This window comes from Chlorocebus sabaeus, chromosome 4 (genome assembly GCF_047675955.1).
Source record: "Chlorocebus sabaeus isolate Y175 chromosome 4, mChlSab1.0.hap1, whole genome shotgun sequence".
NCBI classification, from domain to species: domain Eukaryota; kingdom Metazoa; phylum Chordata; class Mammalia; order Primates; family Cercopithecidae; genus Chlorocebus; species Chlorocebus sabaeus.
Window position 1 is genome coordinate 94026800 of NC_132907.1, and position 17604 is coordinate 94044403.

At 50.4% G+C, this 17604-nt stretch overlaps 1 protein-coding gene across 1 annotated transcript in view; it reads right to left on the bottom strand.

Annotated features, from left to right (window-relative positions):
* Nucleotides 1-17604, bottom strand: part of PLEKHG4B (pleckstrin homology and RhoGEF domain containing G4B) — an 88584-nt gene that overhangs the window by 16324 nt on the left and 54656 nt on the right. Inside the window, exons 7-13 of the mRNA XM_007961049.3 lie at nt 13130-13216; nt 10155-10271; nt 9715-9813; nt 8913-9052; nt 8218-8356; nt 3461-3622; nt 1917-2728 (exon numbers count right to left, since the gene is read on the bottom strand). Coding sequence (XP_007959240.3) covers nt 1917-2728; nt 3461-3622; nt 8218-8356; nt 8913-9052; nt 9715-9813; nt 10155-10271; nt 13130-13216 — 1556 coding nt within the window. The remainder of the gene's footprint in view (nt 1-1916; nt 2729-3460; nt 3623-8217; nt 8357-8912; nt 9053-9714; nt 9814-10154; nt 10272-13129; nt 13217-17604) is intronic.

Genomic DNA, 17604 nt, shown 5'->3' on the forward strand with positions numbered 1-17604 from the left:
CTCCCCGGGAGAAGGTTCTCTGGGTTCTGCTGGGGTGGGGTCTAGCGTGTCCCACAGCTCTGCAGCTCTGACCACCCATCAACTGCACTTTCAAAGGGCCACTGGTGACCCGGGGGCCCTTCCCTAATAAATAGTGAGGTACACGGCTTTTCTGCTCTACTCGATAGCATCTTACCCCCAACCTTCTTAAATAACTCGATCCTAATGATACCAATGGGAGTTGGAAGATTATTTTTCTACCATTATTTGTATTTACTTGTTTTTTAAGTTGGAAAAACTTAAAAGCAGCTAATGATGGGAAGCACAGCTGAGGGCAGACATGCTGCTGAACGCACATTCCATTCATAGCAGAGCTGCAGAACTTGTCCCCTGCACTCCCGCATCACAGATTTGACAGATTCTCACTGTTTCTGAGAACACAGCACCTCCTGGCTGGTCAGGAACTGGCCCTCACAGCACAGGCGGTAAGGCCGAGGCCCAATGTTGTGACCCACACAAAAGCCTCCTCAGTAAATATCCAGAAACAAAATCAGAACGAGGATGGTCTTGATTTGGTCTTGACCAAATGGACAATGCACTCACTAGGCAGCAACAGCTGGAAATCACACAGGGGTGGGTGGGGGTCCCCCCCTCCTGTGTTCTGCTGCCACCCAAACCTGAAACATGGGCTCAGTGGAGACAGAATCATCAGTGCAGCCACCTGCTGAGACTCAGGGACAGCACTTGGCGTTCCTCTTACCGATTCGGAAGGGCCAGCCTGTACTCAGGCCCAGCCGGCAGATATCCCTGGATCACTCACACCAATGGTAAAAACCAGAACTTCATGTTCTACCTGGAGTTTTACCCTTAACAAGGTAAATACTGAGGTTTGGCAACCTAAAGGTGTGTTTCAGAAGAGTGTTCTGTGGCCTTCTCCGTTCAGATTGAACCTGCGATCAGGGCATGAGGAGGAAATCCTTTCTATGGAGCTTAAGGCAGAGGCCCCCAATCCCCGGGGCCACCGACTGGTGCCCGTCTGTGGCCTGTCGGGAACCAGGCCGCCCAGCAGGAGGTGAGCGGCAGGCAGCGAGTTACCAGCTGAGCTCCGTCTCCTGTCAGATCAGTGGCGGCAGTGGAGTCTCGGAGGAGCACGGACGCTGCTGCGCGCGGGAGGGGTCTAGGTTTCGTGCTCCTTATGAGAACGTAAAGCCTGATGAGCTGAAGTGGAGCAGTTTCATCCCAAAACCATCCCCCCAACCCCTGCGGTCTGTGGAAAAATTGTCTTCCATGAAACCTGTCCCTGGTGCCAAAAAGGTTGGAGACTGTCGGCCCAAGACGCAGAAGCCAACCAAATGACAAAGCATCTCCTGAAATTCTCCACCTCCAGCCCTCACGGCCACACCACATGGGCAGAAGATGGAGGTTCAGACGGCATCCGGCCTACGCAGGGGCCGAGCCCGCCCACCCTTACCTGTGAGTGGAAGCGTCCTTTGCAGGCTCGACAAGTGAGAAGGGGCCTCTTCAGTGAGGCAATGGACGCACGGGTGCACCTTCTTACCCCTAACACTTAGAGACTTTCTAAAACGTATTTTTAAGGTAACTTCTTGGTATCGGGGGTTGATTTGCTGCCTGTAATTTTCTGTAAGTGGGCTGAAAATAACTACAGTTGGTCACACGGTTACTTAACCATCAGAGTGAGTGTGTGCGGGTTCACACACACCATCCAGGCAGTTTTCAGTGGTCCCTTCTGAACACGGGGGCAGGTAACTCATATCTACTTTAAAACTGTGTTTCTTCTTGGACCGGGCAGGTGGACCCAGAGGGATGTCTGTGGATTTACTTTCTACTTTGCAGAAGAGAGTTTAACGCCACAATGGCTTTGGGTTTCTAGATCCCCAAGGGCTGCTAGGACGAGAGGAGGGGGATGTCCACCTTACCTGCCCACCTGCCGCTTCCCGTCCTCCTCAGCAGGGTGGAGCCCCGAGGGAGAGGACAGACTCCGGCTCCCAGTGACCGGGGGGCTCCTGGCCTGAGGCCGCAGCAGGAGCTTCTTCTCTGTGGCCACAGTGCTGGTTACCTCCAGGCCCTTGCTGAAGACACCGGTATGGCCTGGCTGGCAGGAGTCCCTGGGGCCACTGTCGGGCTGAGGTATCTCGAAACTTTGCATTTTCTTTACCATTTTCTTCTGGGGATGTTTCCTGGGGCGGCTGGACGGGGTCTGGGTGGGCTCAGAGGAGCAGGCAGAGCTGTCCTCCGGGTGGGCCGTGGTGGCCGCTGCTCCTGAAAGGCCCCCGAGGGGGGACACTGGGTCCCACGGAGCACACAGCCCTGGGCCCAGGGGCTCCCCGTCCTGTCCACACAGAAGCGCTCGTCCAGGGAGGCCGGGTTTCCAGGCACCATCCTCAGTGTCCGTGCTGGGAACTGAGGGCAGCTTACGGGGCCTCCTCATGGCCTCCTGAGCACACTCATGCTTTGGGGGGCTCTGGGCAAGGGGCGGTAAGCTGGGGCCTGGGGTGGCCTCAGAAAGGGCCTCTTCCAGCCGGAGCCGGGTCTGAGGGCACTGCAGCCACAGGTCTTGCTGCGATGCCCACGGTCTCCCCAGGGTTTGAGGCTTCAGCACTGCCACACCTGCCCCGGGGAAGGCCTCTGCAGCCACCGAGGTAGCCTCCTGGTGACGGCTCCTCAAACACTCAGCCACAGGTGAGGAAGGATAAGCCTCCAGGTCCAGGGGCCCCATCCAGCTGCTCGCCTGTGGGACAAGGAGGGCTCTGCTCAGTGCAGTGGAGGAGGGACCGCCCCAGAGCCAGCTCAGGCACTGCTTTCCCAGGTCAGCCTAGTCAGGGACCAGGGGACCAGACAGCAGAGGGAGAGGCAGCCCCCCCAGCCAGTGGGGGCTGTGGCCGGGTTCAACCGAAGGGCAGGTGGGCTGTGTCTGACCCTACGGGGTCTGTTCTCTATGCCAGAGGGCACCATGGGGGATGTCCTAGGACCACGTGAAGACACCGTGTAGGTGCCACATCCTGTGAGCTGAGAGAGGCATGACGGGGCAGACGGCTCTACCCTGCGCTGGCCACCCCATGACCCCCTCAAATGCTGTCTTGACAGGTGAGCTCCTAATGGCGTGCGGTCCCAGGCGTGGGGGAGTTCACCGGCGTGCGGTCCCGGGCGCGGGGGAGCTTGCAGGCGTGCAATCTGCTGTAGCACTTGTTTGGGGTTTTGGGCAGTCAGTGGAATTTTGTAACTGAGCCACTAAACACACAGAGAAATGTCGGCTGGTCTGTTTGGTACAATATCGAATGCTTCACAGGTCAACTTAGAGCCTTCTCCAGAGAGCTGTGGGTGCAGTGGCCAGGGGCTCCATCGCAGGCACCCGGCCTGTCCCAGAGCCTGGCCCACCCTCTCCAACTTGTGCGGGGAGGCGTAAATGCCCACAGCCTAAGGAGCCGGGATCCCTGGGACGCACACCCACTGGGTCTCTTACCATCTCGCACAACTCGGATGGGCGGGGCCACCTGGCCAGGTCTCCCTCCCCGTACTCAGCCTGGCTGACCACGGCGCTCAGGCCCCTTCTGAAATCCTGGACCATTTCCTCTGTATCATGCGGGTTCTCCTTCACCAGCTGCAGTCCTTTCTGGCAGGAGTGCTGCACCCAAGGAACACATGATCAGTACAAGCCTGGCGCTTCCACCTTCGTGTCTCCAGGTGGGGGCTGGGTCTGCGTGTAGCCACCAACACCAAGGCTGGGACGGCCCACAGTGCTGCCTGCCACTGCCTCCCGTTCTCAAGAGCAGGCACCAAAGGACCGAGGAATTTCTCTAGTTCTTTTCCAAACCGTGATTTGATCTACACAGGGGAAGAACATTTATATTTAAACACATGAAGGAGTCACACTCTAGGATTTAGCAGGACCCAGGGACGGATGCGTCTTGGTCCTGTCCTGAGTACACGCTGCACAGGGCTGACGGCCTGGCTGCGTAACCCCCGTGAATGGACACGACTGATGAGAGGTGGTCACAGGCCTCTGAGGCTCAAGCTCTAGGCTATTTTCATTGTTTGGAAATGGACATTAAAATCATTGAACAATAGACCCAGGACTTTCCACTTTGAAACTGGTTAATATGGTAAACATATTCCAGAAATATTCTTCAGGCAAGTGGCTGCTTGGCCCCTTGAGGCTGCCTGGGAAAGACGGGGGAGCCCTTGGCTGAGCCCTGCTGGGCAGAGCACCTGTGGCTACACACCCTGGTGACAAGACCAAGGTTCTTATTTTGGAGGCGTTTACCACTGGACTCAGTGGAAATGTCAGAGGTAAGCCCTTCATGTTGTCATTAAACAGCAACACCAGGGGCGACTGGGGGTCAGATGCCCAGAGATGAGAGGCCTGTTGTGGAGAAGAGAACAGCTGGCTGGATCCATAACCATCAGAAAGGTACCCAATGACCCCAGACATGCAGCAGGGAAGAGACAGACCAGCGCGTACGCTGTCTTTAAACAGAGCCAGAGTCAAGAAGAGAATCACAGCACCTTGATTCTTAGGAGCATGGGCGGAGCCTTGGAGCTGCCAGGTGAGGGGCAGGTGCGGCATCGGCAGAGCCGAGTGGGGGTGGCGCAGAGCCAGAGCCCAGCCTCCAACCTTGCAGAAAAATCAGCTGTCACTGGTTTTAAGATTTAAATACAAAAATTCAAGTCGTAAAGGTTCTGTGATGAAATATACTAATAATTCTATAACCTTAGAGTGGAAAGGGTTGTTTAAAAGGTAAGCAAAGCTAGAGGACAAATGATAAACTGGGAAAACAAGTGGAACATGAAGGATCCGTATAACACAGACAGAAGTGACGATCAACCCTAGAAAAACTGTCTAAAGCATGAACAAGTGATTCACTACAGAAATAAAAATAATAAACGTGTGAAGAGAATGTCCAGCTGTAGCATAGAAAATCTGAGGGCACACTGCTGAGGGGCTCCATTTCCCCGCGGGGTGGCCGGCAGGAGGCAGGTGCGGCTGGAGTGCCACGGCCCATGCATGGAAACCTCCAAAGACGAATGGCCTGACCCAGCCATCCGAGCCTAGGAATGTATCCAGAGTCAACACCCACGGGCTGTGAAGGAAGCAGAGACACAGAGATGTTCAACATGGGGACGCTTCTAACGGCAGAGAGGGAGGAGCCCAGGACCATCAGTGCGAACACGGCTCGGGGACCCAGCTTGCAGCGCACGCCCACGCACAGGGTGCTGAGGCCACCACATGCATCATCCTGTGTGTGAAAATCTATTTGTTTCTGATTTTCCCACAGTGTGCACGCACTTCTTAGGTTAAATATACAGAGACAGACGTGCACCTATACATAGCTGGACCACCTATCCGGTCACGTGTAGAGTTTCTGTGTGAAGACTGCAGAGCGAGATATGTGTCCTCTTGAGACACCACTAAAGCCCTGCCGGCATCTTCCAAGGTGTGTAACCCTCAGCACAGTGGGCAGAGAGCAGCCAGGGCACAAACCTGGAGGCCAGGAAGGAGGCGGGACTGGCAGGGCCTGAGGAGAGCAGAGGCGAAGTCCCAAGACTCCACGGGACGGCGTGAGGGAGTGCGGGAGGGAAGGAGCCGGGGCGCCTGCTCCACAGGGCCTGGGGTTTGTTCCCGGGTTGGGGTGATCCAGGCAGTGCAGCAAGTGAACACTGAGCTGTGGCCAGGCACCCGCTTCAGGCCGAGATTAGAGGAGAAGAATCAGATCACCAGGGAGAAAATGCTACAGATGCGTGGGCCACAGGCTTCCTAACCAGGGGGGCCAGGAAAGCCTCCGGTGCCAGACCACACCCGCAGAAGCCACAGGCCGTGCACGCGTCATGATTAGTACAGAGAGGGGATCGTTCAGAAAACAAACAAGCCCATGGAGTTAAAAAGCAAGAGCAGAAACAAAAACTCAATAATAGAGTCAGAGGGTAAAGCTGAGAATGTCTGCCTTACAAGGACAGCACACAGCTGGCGGTGGGGAGAACTGAGGCGACAGGACAGAAAACTCCAGGACCAGATTGAAGGGTGGAGCCGTGGGAAACGCAAGCGCCACGAAGGACGAAGGACGTGTCACAGAAGTCCAAGAAGAGAGGGGTGCGGTGCAGATGCAAAGAGCACACCTGCCCTCAGCGAACCTGCCCTCAGCGCACCTGGGCGACCCTCAGATTCCAGAGCCCCGAGGACGACAGGAAAGTCTGCAGCTTCCAGCGAGAAGCAGGGCGCAGGTGGAAGGCCGGGAGTGGGACGGAGGCTAAGCTCGGGTGCAGGGCCTTCCAGCTGGCGAAGGGAAACTGAAGGGACTGCTGGCCGTGAAGGTGGAGTAGAGACACTTTTAGGTACCACGGCCTCAAAAATGCTCATCCCAAGATCCCGTTCTCTGGGAAGTCCTGGAAGTTATTCTGCATAAAACACCAAAGTAAATGAAAAAAGAGGAAGACGTGGGTACAGGAAATAGGAGACCCCACAGGACGGGGCAGAGTCGGGAGGGAGATGGAGGAGACCCCAGGACAGAGCAGAGGGAGGAGGGGAAATGGGGGAGACCCCCGAGGAAAGAGTAGAACGAGGAGGGGAAGACGAAGGAGACCCTCAGGACAGAGCAGAGGGAGGAGGAGAGATGGAGGAGACCCCCCAGGACAGGCAGAAGGAGGAGGGGGAGATGGGGGAGAACCCCCAGGACGAGCAGAGGGAGGAGGGGAAGATGAAGGAAACCCTCAGGACAGGCAGAGGGAGGAGGGGAGATGGGGGAGACCCCCAGGATGGGCAGAGGGAGGAGGAGAGATGGAGAAGACCCCCCAGGACAGGCAGAGGGAGGAGGGGAGATGGGGGAGACCCCCAGGATGGGCAGAGGGAGGAGGAGAGATGGAGAAGACCCCCCAGGACAGGCAGAGGGAGGAGGGGAAGATGGGGGAGACCCCCAGGACGAGCAGAGGGAGGAGGGGGAGACAGGGGAAGATCCCCAGTATGGGCAGAGGGAGGAGGGGGAGATGGGGGAGACCCCCAGGACAGAGGGCACAGAGACAGCCCGGACTGGCTGGTGGCTGCAGCTCTGCCTGACTCCACTTGCCTGGTGTGGGGTTCCTGCTCCCACCCCAGGGCTTGGACCAGCTGGGCCCCTGGCCAACGCCTGGGAGCTGGGGTCAGTAGTGGGGAGGCCAGGAGCGAGCACGTCGCCTCACGTCCTTGTCTGGAGGCTCCCGTGAGGGCGAGCGCGTGGACCTGAAGGCCGGGGGAGCTTGTCAGCAGACGGGATGCCTCCAGCCCCGCTGCACGCCTCTCCATGCTGCCGGCTTTCACCCGCACATTCATTGCAATAACAGTTGTTGATAAAATAATAAGGATTTAAATAAAAATGTGCAAGTTTTGAAGAGTTTATATGCAACAAAACAGAGAAACGTTTCATCTGAGCGTGCGCCCCTTAAACTGTCAGGCCCAGAAGAGCACCAGAGTGAGGCAGCAGCGCTGTCCGTGCCCCCGAGCTAAGCAATCATTTTGCTGGCACCCCCCGAGCTAAGCAATCATTTTGCTGGCACCCCCCGAGCTAAGCAATCATTTCAGAGCCGCTGCTATATGAACCGCAGATTCTGCAGTGTGTCCACCAAGGGCTATCACTAACCCCAGCCACGGCGCACACTGGACACCACAACTCACACCCTGTCGTCCAGCAGCGCGTGGCCAACCCACCAATGCCATTTCTGTGACCCAGAGAATCATGAAAAGCCACTTCTGTCGTCACCCCTCCCAACTCGTCCTCTTTTCTTTAAAACCTCGCGCCTCTCCGTGGCCTCCAGAGCCACTTCCCGAGGTCACCTGGAGGTTGTTTCCCGGCTGCCGTCCTCAGCCTCGGCCCAGACCCTCTACCTGTGCGGTTTCACCTCGGCTCCTCGGCCACCGTGTGCACACGCACGTGGAGAAAGCATCCGGAAGATGATACACCCAGCCGTTCACACGGGTCACATCAGAAGACACAGTGTGAAATTATTTTTCTCCTTGGCCTCCTCTGGATTAAACAAATTTTTTTCTCCACTGATCCAGTATCTCTCAGGTAAAAAATAAAATTTATTTCTTTTTACACAAGCAGCAAGGCATGCCCTATCCTGACGTAATTTCGTTCCAGATGGAAATCAGGTCAAGGCCCTAAAGACGCAGTGTGAAGGTGGGAGGGTCGCCTTGGCCAGCCTGGCCTGGAGGGGACGCTGACCAGGCTGCCTTCTTCCTGCAGCTCTGACCTGGTCATTCCCGTCCTGGAGCGATGCCAGCTCCCGGAGGCGCTCCAGCTGCTGGAGACGACTGTTCGAGGCGAGGACCAGCCTGTGCACCTCCTCATCCACTCGGTCGTACAGGCTGGTGGCAGCCTCCAGGGTGTCCCTGAGGAAGAGAAGGCAGTCCTCAGGCTCCCCGGCGGCCCCTGGAGGAATCTGCTCTTGGTGACAACCCCAGGTAAAAACCCTGCTCTTTCCGTTCCCTCATGCCAGAAGGCACCGGGAGCCCCAGGAGGAGGCCCACAGCCCAGGCGGGCCACAGACGTGCCGCATGCGTTCTGCCAACATCCTGGCCGGCCTGGGATGCAGGCGCCTGGAGGGGACCCATAGCCTAGGCTGGACTGGCTGCGTGCAGCTGAGATACACGGGGACTGCTGGGGGTGGGCACAGCTCCCCAGGAAGCACAGGTCAAGAATGAGCTCGTTCTGGCGCACTCTGGCCACCTCCCACCGAGCGTCCCCAGAAGCCGGCTCCTTGATCTTTGGAGCCCGTAAATGTGGAAAAGCTCAGACCCAGGCAAAGCGTGGCTGTCAGAACGGAGGTCTGGACCCAGCACAGGCAGGGCTCTCCTTGGAGCAGAGCGCTACGCCTCCTGGCTGCAAACTCCCCTGAGCAGCCCCCTTGATGGGCCAGGGCCCAGCGTGGCTCCCGTGAGCACTCACCGGCCATCTTCTGTGCCGAGTTCTTCTCTCCTCAGCCGTGCCAGGACGGTGCCCCCCTCCAGCCTGAGGGACACAAGCAGTGGGTTTTCCAGGACAAGCTTCATCATCGTCTCGTGCTGGTCAATTAACTCGGCAACTTCCTGCATGGGGTGGGGAGGAACACGCCTTTAACCCTCTCCTCCAAGGGGCAGGTCCTCCCAAGTGCAACAGTGGCAGGAATGTGGAGTGTGACCCACGTTCCTGCTTCCGTAAATCAAGCTGCAGGCCTGGTGGCATGACCGTGCCCACTCCTGAAGCTGATGGTCCAGACTGTCCCAGGGAGGGTTGGCCCCAGGGTAAGACCCCTGCGAGGGAGAAGAAGGGGGCTCAAAGCTCAACTGTAGGAGGTGAACCTGCCATTTAGACCAGGGACAGACATGCAGGCCTCACCCACAGACCCTGGGCCCCTCGGCCTGGCGGCTGGGCTGTCAAGAGCCCTGTGGTCAGCCCGCGTCTGTCTTGTTGGAGTGACTCATTCCTGGCAGCCGCCGCTGCTCACGCCGCTGCACACCGTCAAGTGCAGTGACACAGTTTTCCTTCTGGGTACGGTGAACGTTTTTGGTGACAAAGGGGAGGAAATGGTCTTTTGTGAATTGAGAGGGAATTTAAGAGTTCAAGCCTAAACAGGATAATGAAAAAGAATTTGAAAATCTCTGCTACAGATGACGGTGAACCAAATATTTATTTTCATGTTTGGCTAAACCTTTATGCCCCCACCTACCTGTCACATGAAGTGAACTTACCTGCCAGTGTGAGGACTTACCTGGGCTGTACTTGGGGTTCTGTGGGTGTTCAGGGAGCAGAACGAATTCTGTAGAAAAGTGATGGCCTCTTCGCAGTTTCCAGCGAAGTGTTCCAGCCTCTGTCGTGAGTTGAGAGGGAGATTATAAGGACCCGGTCTGTTAGATGCTAAAGTAAGCAGCTGTGAGTTCCAGTTCCTGCATTTAAACTGATCTCGGGTTGGGAAGCTCCCATGTGTGAAGGTCCCTGAGATCTACAGACACTTCCGGGGCAGCAGTGCCCTTCCCACCCAGGCTTGGCATCTCAGATGCACCACGACGTGGTTGTGGAGACACCAAGACCTGAATGGTGACTGTAATAAGCATGAGATCAGGGATGGTGATGTCTTTTCAAATTTGAGTGAAAACATCCACATGACAGAAAGTCCCCAGAGACTGTGGCATGTGCAGCAGCTGAGCCCACCTGACGGCAGCAGATCCAGTCACCGTGGCTGTAGGGAAAGGAGCCGTCGAGGTCTGTGGTCAGCTGGCAGCTGTCGACAAATTTGTGCAGGGCCTTCAGGGAGCTCACGACCTCACACTGCCAAGAAGAGGCACTCGTTGGTCATGGCTCCAGATGCATCTCTTGGGGGAAAACCCTGTAAATGGCTCATTCCTGGGTTCGGAGGATGGAGAGGCTGGCTCAGGGAGTATCGCCCCTGCTTTGCTGGAGGCACTGATAACAGCACCTGTCTGGTGCAGTAATGAAAGTGAGAAGACGGGAAAGCAGGGAGCAAAGAGGAATGAAGGAAAGGCCCTGGTGAAGAAAAATAAAAAAAAAAAAAAACAAAAAAAAAAAACCGGGGGGGGGAGAAAGAAGGAAAAGGGAATGAATGAGTCAAGGCTGTTCTCCTGGTGCGGCAGAGGTGGCCCTTCTCAGATAAAACCCACAAACTCTGGACAAAATATAAGGACAGTTTCCTGAAAGCCCCAGCAGCCGAGACAAGTCAGGCTTATTGGGCTTATTGTGGGGGCACCTAACGCTTGCATGCGGGGCCAGCAGGGGCGAGTTCCCGCTGTGCTCCGTCCTCAGGGCCACTGCCAGCAGGAAGTGGCTGAGCTCCAACAGAAAACAGGCATCCTTTTGACAGCAGGTGGCTTTGTAAAACAAAAGAAAAAGAAAAAAAAGAAAAAGAAAAAGAAAGGAAAGGAAAGGGGCTGGGCACGGTGGCTCACGCCTGTAATCCCAGCACTTTGCGGGGCTGAGGCGGGTGGATAACAAGGTCAGGAGATCGAGAATATCCTGGCCAACATGGTGAAACCCCATCTCTACTAAAAATGCAAAAATCAGCTGGGCATGGTGGCATGCGCCTGTGGTCCCAGCTACTCGGGAGGCTGAGGCAGGAGAATCGCTTGAACCCAGGAGGTGGAGGTTGCGGTGAGCCAAGATCATGCCACTGCACTCCAGCTTGGCAACACAGAACAAGACTCTGTCTCAAAAAAAAAAAAAAAAAAAAAAAAAAAGGAAAAGAGAGGGGCATCTGGCCGGCGTGGAGGCTCACACCTGTGATCCCAGCACTTTGGGAGGCCAAGACAGGCGGATTACTTGAGCCCAAGAGTTCAAGACCAGCCTGTGCAATAGGACAAAACTCCCATCTCTACAAAACAAACTACAAAAATTAGCAGAGCGTGCTAGCGCACACCTGTGACCCAGCTACTCAGGAGGCTGAGGTGCAAGGATCACCTGAGCCTGGGGAGGTCAAGGCTGCAAGTAGCCGTGATCACACCACTGCAATTCAGTCTCAGCAATGGAGCTCGATTTTATTTAAAAACATAAATAAAATATAAAAACAATAAGAAAACGGGCGTCTTTCTGGCCTGAAGAAACTTAGGAAACTTACAATCATGGCAGAAGGCAAAAGAGAAGCAAGGCACGTCTTCCATGGCACAGGTGAGAGAGACAGAGTAAGGAAGGGCCACACTTTAAAACCATCAGCTCTCATGAGAAATTCTCACTATCAGAACAGCATCTGCCCCCACGGTCCAGTCACCTCCCAGCAGGTCCCCCCCTCCACACGTGGGTATTAAAATTTGACAGGCGATTTGGGTGAGGACACAGAGCCAAGCCACATTAGTGAGCTTAACAGCTTAAGAGATGACAGAGTAAGGAACCAGTGACCCTAAGGACAGGATCAATAGAACAACCTGATCTGAAGACTAGAGAGGAAAAAAGTTAGAAAAAGACAGATTCTTAAGAGATCTGTGGGACAATATTAGTATACGCAATTGAAGTACTAGAAAGAGAGAAGAGAGAGAATAAAGCAGGAAAAAAAATTTTAAGAACTAGGCCAGGTACTGTGGCTCATGCCTACAATCCCAGAGCTTTGGGAGGCCAAGGTGGGAGGACTGCTTAAGGCCAGGACTTAGAGAACAGCCTGGGCAACACAGCAAGACCCTGTCTCTTAAAAAAAAAAAAGCAGCTTGGTGTGGGGGTGCACACCTTCAGTCCCAGTTACTCAGGAGGCTGAGGTGGGAGAATCACTTGAGCCCAGGAGTTGGAGATTACAGTAAGCTCTGATTGCACAACCACACTCCAGCCTGGGTGACAGAGCTAGATGCTGTCTCACGAAATGAAAAAAAAGAAAGAAAGAAGAAAGGAAAGAAAGAAAGAAAGGAAGAAAGAAAGAAAGAAAGAAAGAAAGAAAGAAAGAAAGAAAGAAAGAAAGAAAGAAAGAAAGAAAGAAAGAAAGAAGGAAGGAAGGAAGGAAGGAAGGAAGGAAGGAAGGAAGGAAGGAAGGAAGGAAGGAAGGAAGGAAGGAAGGAAGGAAGGAAGGAAGGAAGGAAGGAAGAAAGAAAGAAAGAAAGGCTAAAAAGGTCCTAAATGTGGTGATAGACATGAATTCACCAATTTAAGAGTTCAAGCCAGAACAGGATAATGAAGAAAACCAAGGCCACTCGCATGGCAGTCAGTTTGCTGTAAAGAAAGGAAGTACCTTGGAAACAGCCGAAGGAAAATTAACACACTTCATAGAGATGAACAGTGATCTGAATTATGATGAACTTTTCTTCTAAAATTATGGAGGCCAGAAGGCAACAGAGCAGTATCTTTAAAGTGCTGAGGGGAAAAGCAAAACTCCTCTCAAACCAGGATTCTAGATGTAACAAAAATATCCTTTCAGAATGAGGCCAAATGAAGATGTTTTCCGATAAAAGAGAACAATACACAGAAAGAGAAGGAAAGAAAACGTATGCGGTAGAGAAGAAGGTCACATTTTTAAGTTTTTCGTGGCATACTCTGCAGGGCTCCTGTGAGAACTTACGGGGTAGCAAGTAGGTTTCCAGGCTCCCACATGGATGCAATTAGAACTTATCTAAATTCTTTCATGTGTTTAATCTCATCTAGGTGCCTTAATGTTTAATTTTATCTATCACTCCAGATCCCACAGTCTAAACCATTACCTGAATTATTGCATCCTTGTCAGGCCTAAATGCAGATTCTTTATCTATCAACAGCAAGATACTATGAATTATAGGAGATGTGTTGTTCTGAAATAAATAAGAAATAAATATTACTGATTAGCTTTCTAATTTTTAACTTCATTAACAGAATTGCCCAATTTTGATTGGTACTGCTTCTGTCATAAGTTTCTCAGAGTAACTACAGTGCATAAAACACAGTTGACTTTGCCCTGAAATGTAAATTATTTGCCCTTATGAATTTTAATGTAATCAGGTTTATTGAGGTATAATTTACATACAATAAAATTCACCCTTTTCAGTGAATAGTTCTGTAAGTTTTGATGAAAGCATAGTCATGTAATCATCACGACCATCAAGACAAAGAACTACTAAGCAACCCCAAAATTCTCTCGTGCCTCTTTGTAGTCAAGCCCTCCCCATGCCCAGCCCCTGGCAACCGCTGATCTGCTTTCACCTCCACCGACTTGCCTTTTCTAGACATAAACAGACTAAGGCAGGAGTGGCCTCTCTCACTTAGCGCTGTGCATTAGGAACTCGTCCCTGTATGGAGACTAAGGGTTCGTTTCTCTGTTTTGCTGAGCAGTATTCCACGGTATGCCTCACCACAATCTGTTCATCCATTCACCGGCTGAAGGATAACTGGGTTGTTTCCAGCTTTTGGCAATCGTGGGTAAAGTGACTATAAATATTGTGTGAACACAAGTTTTCATTTATCTTGGATAAATAAATCTAGGAGTGGGATTTCTGGCTCATGTGATAAGCACGTGTTTTCCAGAGTGGCTGTACCATTTTGCATTTCCATCAGCAGTACCAAGCATTTGTTATTGTCAAGCTTCGTTGCTGTTTCTGTGTGTTTCACTTTGGTTTTCAGTTGCATCTCCCCAGTGATTAATGATGTTGGGCAAATTTTCAGGTGCTTATTTGCCATCTGTGTATCGTCTTCAGGGAAGAGTACTCAAGCCTTTCCCATATTTCATTGGGTTGTTTTCTTATTACTGAGTTTTGAGACTGTATATACTCTATATACAAGTCCTTTATCGGAGGTGTGTGTATTTTCAATTGTTTCATTGTGGCGAAACACTATTATCATCATTTTTCAGTGTACAGTTCAGTAGTCTTAGATACATTCATAATGTTGTGCAACCACCACCACCGTTCGTCTCCATAACTCTTTTCATCTTGTAAAACCAAAACCCTGCACCCGTTAAAGAAAAACTGTTCATTACCCCCTGCTCCTGGCACCAGGCAACCCCCATTTTACTTTCTGTCTCTGGGATCTGGGTTACTCTGAGTACTCTTAGAAGTGGAATGTGTGTCTTTTTGTGATTGGCTTATTTCACTCAACATGTCAAGATTCATACATGCTGTGGTATATGTCAGAATTTCCTTCCTTTTTAAGGCTGGATAATATTCCATTGTAAGGAGAGGCCACATTTTGCTTATCTATTCATCTGTTTATGGGTACTAAGGTTGCTTCTGTGTTTAGCTGTTACGAATAATGCTGCTATGAACATAGCTGTATAAGTATCTCTTTGAAACTCTGCTTTCAATTTCTTGGGTATATACCCAGATAGTGTTGCTGGATCATATGGTAATCCTATGTTACCTTTTTGAGGAATTGCCAAATTGTTTTCCACAATGAGTCACTATTTACTGTTCCCACCAACAGTGCGCAAGCGTTCCAATTTCTCCGTGTCTTTGCCAACACTTGTTGTTCTTTTACAATAGCCAACCTAACGCATGGGGAAGTGGTATTTAATTGAGGTTTTGATTTGAATTTCTCTAATCATTAATGACATTAAGCATCTTTTCATGTGCTCTTGGCCATGTATATATCTTCTTTGGAGAAATGTCTATTCAAGTCTTTTGTTCATTTTTGAATTGGGCAGTTTGGTTTTTGTTGTTGTTGAATTTTAGGAGTTATCTATATATTCTGGATATTAATCTCCTACCAGATACATAATTTGCCAAAATTTCCCCCCATTCTGTGGGTTGCCTTTTTACTCTGTTGATAGTGTCTTCTTATTTACTTGTTTTGAGACGGGGTCTCTCTGTCATCCATACTGGAGTGCAGTGGCATGCTCATGGCTCACTGCAGCCTTGACCTCCTTGGCTTAAGTGATCCTCCCACCTCAGCCCCTTAAGTAGCTGGGACTACAAGCATGCACCACCATGCTCAGCTAATTTTCTTTTTCATAGAGACAGAGTCTCACTATATTGCCCAGGCTGGTCCTGAACTCCTGGGCTCAAGTGATCCTCCTGCCTCAGTCTCCCAAAGTGCTGGGATTACAGGAAAGAGCCACCACACCTGGCTGGTAGTGTCTTTTGATACATAACATTTTTTAGTTTTTGAAAAGTCTGATTTGTCTTTTTTTTCTTTTGTTGCTGGTTCCGCTGACGTCATATCTAATAAATCGCTGCCAAATCCAATGTTAGAAAGTTTCTGCCCTATGTTGTCTTCTAAACATTTTTTAGTTTTAGGCCTTACAATTAGGTCTTTGATCCATTTAATTTTTTATATGGTGTTTAGGTAAGGATCTAACTTCATTCTTTTGCATGTGGATATCTAGTTTTTAAGCACCATTTGTTAAAAAAGATGGTCTTTTCTCCATTGTATGGTCTTGGTACCCTTTTCAAAACTCATTTATGTATATGATTGTTAGTTTCATGGCTTTCTCTTCTATTCGATTGTTCTATATGTCTGTTTTTAATGCCAGTGCCATACTTTTTTGATTACTGTTGCTTTGTAGTAAGTTCTGAAATCAGGAACTGTGAGTCCTCCAGCTTTGTTTTTAGTTTTTATAATTGTTTTGGCTAGTTGGAGTCCTTTGAGATTCCCTATGAATTTCAGGATAGGTTTTCCTATTTTGGCAAAAAATGTCAGTGGAATTTTGATAGGGATTGCACTGAATCTATATATCACTTTGTGTAGTATTGATATTTCAGTACAATATTAAGTCTTCCAATCCTTGAACATGAGATATCTTTCTATTTACATCTTCTTTCATTTCTTTCAGCTGTCTTGTAGTTTTCAGTGAAAAAGTCTTTCACTTCTTTGGTTAATTCCTAAGTACTTTATTCTTTTTGATGCTACTGTAAATGAACTGTTTTCTTAATTTCCTTTTCAGATTGCTCACTGTCAAGTATATAGAAGTGTGACTGATTTTTGTGTGTTGACTTTGTATCCTGCTACTTTGCTGAATTAACTTATTTTATTTCTTTTTTTGTGGAACTGTTAGGATTTTCTGCATACAAGATCACATCATCTGGGAATAGAGATAATTTTACTTCTTCCTTTCCAGTTTGGATGCCTCTTCCCCCCACCCCTTTTTCTTGTCCAATTGCTCTAGCTAGAACTTCCAGTAATATGTTGAATAGAACTGGGCATTATTGCCTTGTTCCTGATTTTAGACGAGAAGATTTCAGTTTTTTGCCATTGAGTATGATATTTCCTGTAGATTTTTCATATGACCTTTATTATGCTGAGGTAATTTCCTTCTATTTCTTGTTTATTGAGTGCTTTCATGAAAGATGTTGAATTTTGTCAAGTGCTTTTTTTTGGCATCAATTGAGATGATCATGTGTTTTACCCCCTTCATTCTATTTGTGTGGTATATTACACTGATCAGTTTTCATGTCCTGAACCATTCTTGCATTCCAGGAACAAATTGTACTTGGTCAGGGTGTATAATCCTTTCAACCTGCTACTGAATTTGATTTGCTATTATTTTGTTGATGATTTTTGCATCGACCTTCATAAGGGATATTGCTCTGCAGTTTTCTTTAGTTTTAGTGTCTTTGGTTGGCTTTAGTATCAGGGTTATGCTGGCATCATAGAATGAGTTAGGACGTATTTCCTACATGAATTTCTTTTGAAAAAGTCAATGAGGAACTTACATGCTTGTAAAATATTGTATGGAAACTGAGTTTTGGCACTTCACACTGCGTCTACCTTGTGTTAGAGAAGTTAACTGAGCTTCAGAGCAATGCACTGTGAACCTTTTTTGGTGAATGCTAATAATAAACATATGTATTCTTTTTTCCACCCTGATGTCACTACCTTAGGTTTGCTAAGCAGGTATGGGCTCTTCCAGATTCCTCTTGTGCCCAGGTAACCTCTGGGTCAGCTTTGTTTCCTCCCCTAGAATCTGTCCCTTGACTGCCATTTCTTTGTCTAGGTGAAGCACAGACCACTGCCCAGGTGCCCAACTATGGACAGCTCATGCTCATGCTGTGGTGCAGGGCCTCATGTTCCTTTCTTGGAGGCCTTGAGAATCTCTCAGAACCTCTCTGATCAATGACTCCCCTAGCCCTGGGCCTCCCTGAGGCTTTCCTGACAGTGTCTGTGCACTGGGGACTCCAGTCTAGCCTAGCTGGTGCAACCCAACTCGTGGCACTTCCTGTCTGGACCTCAGCCTGTGCTCTCTCCTCCCAGTGACCCCTTCCTGACCTCG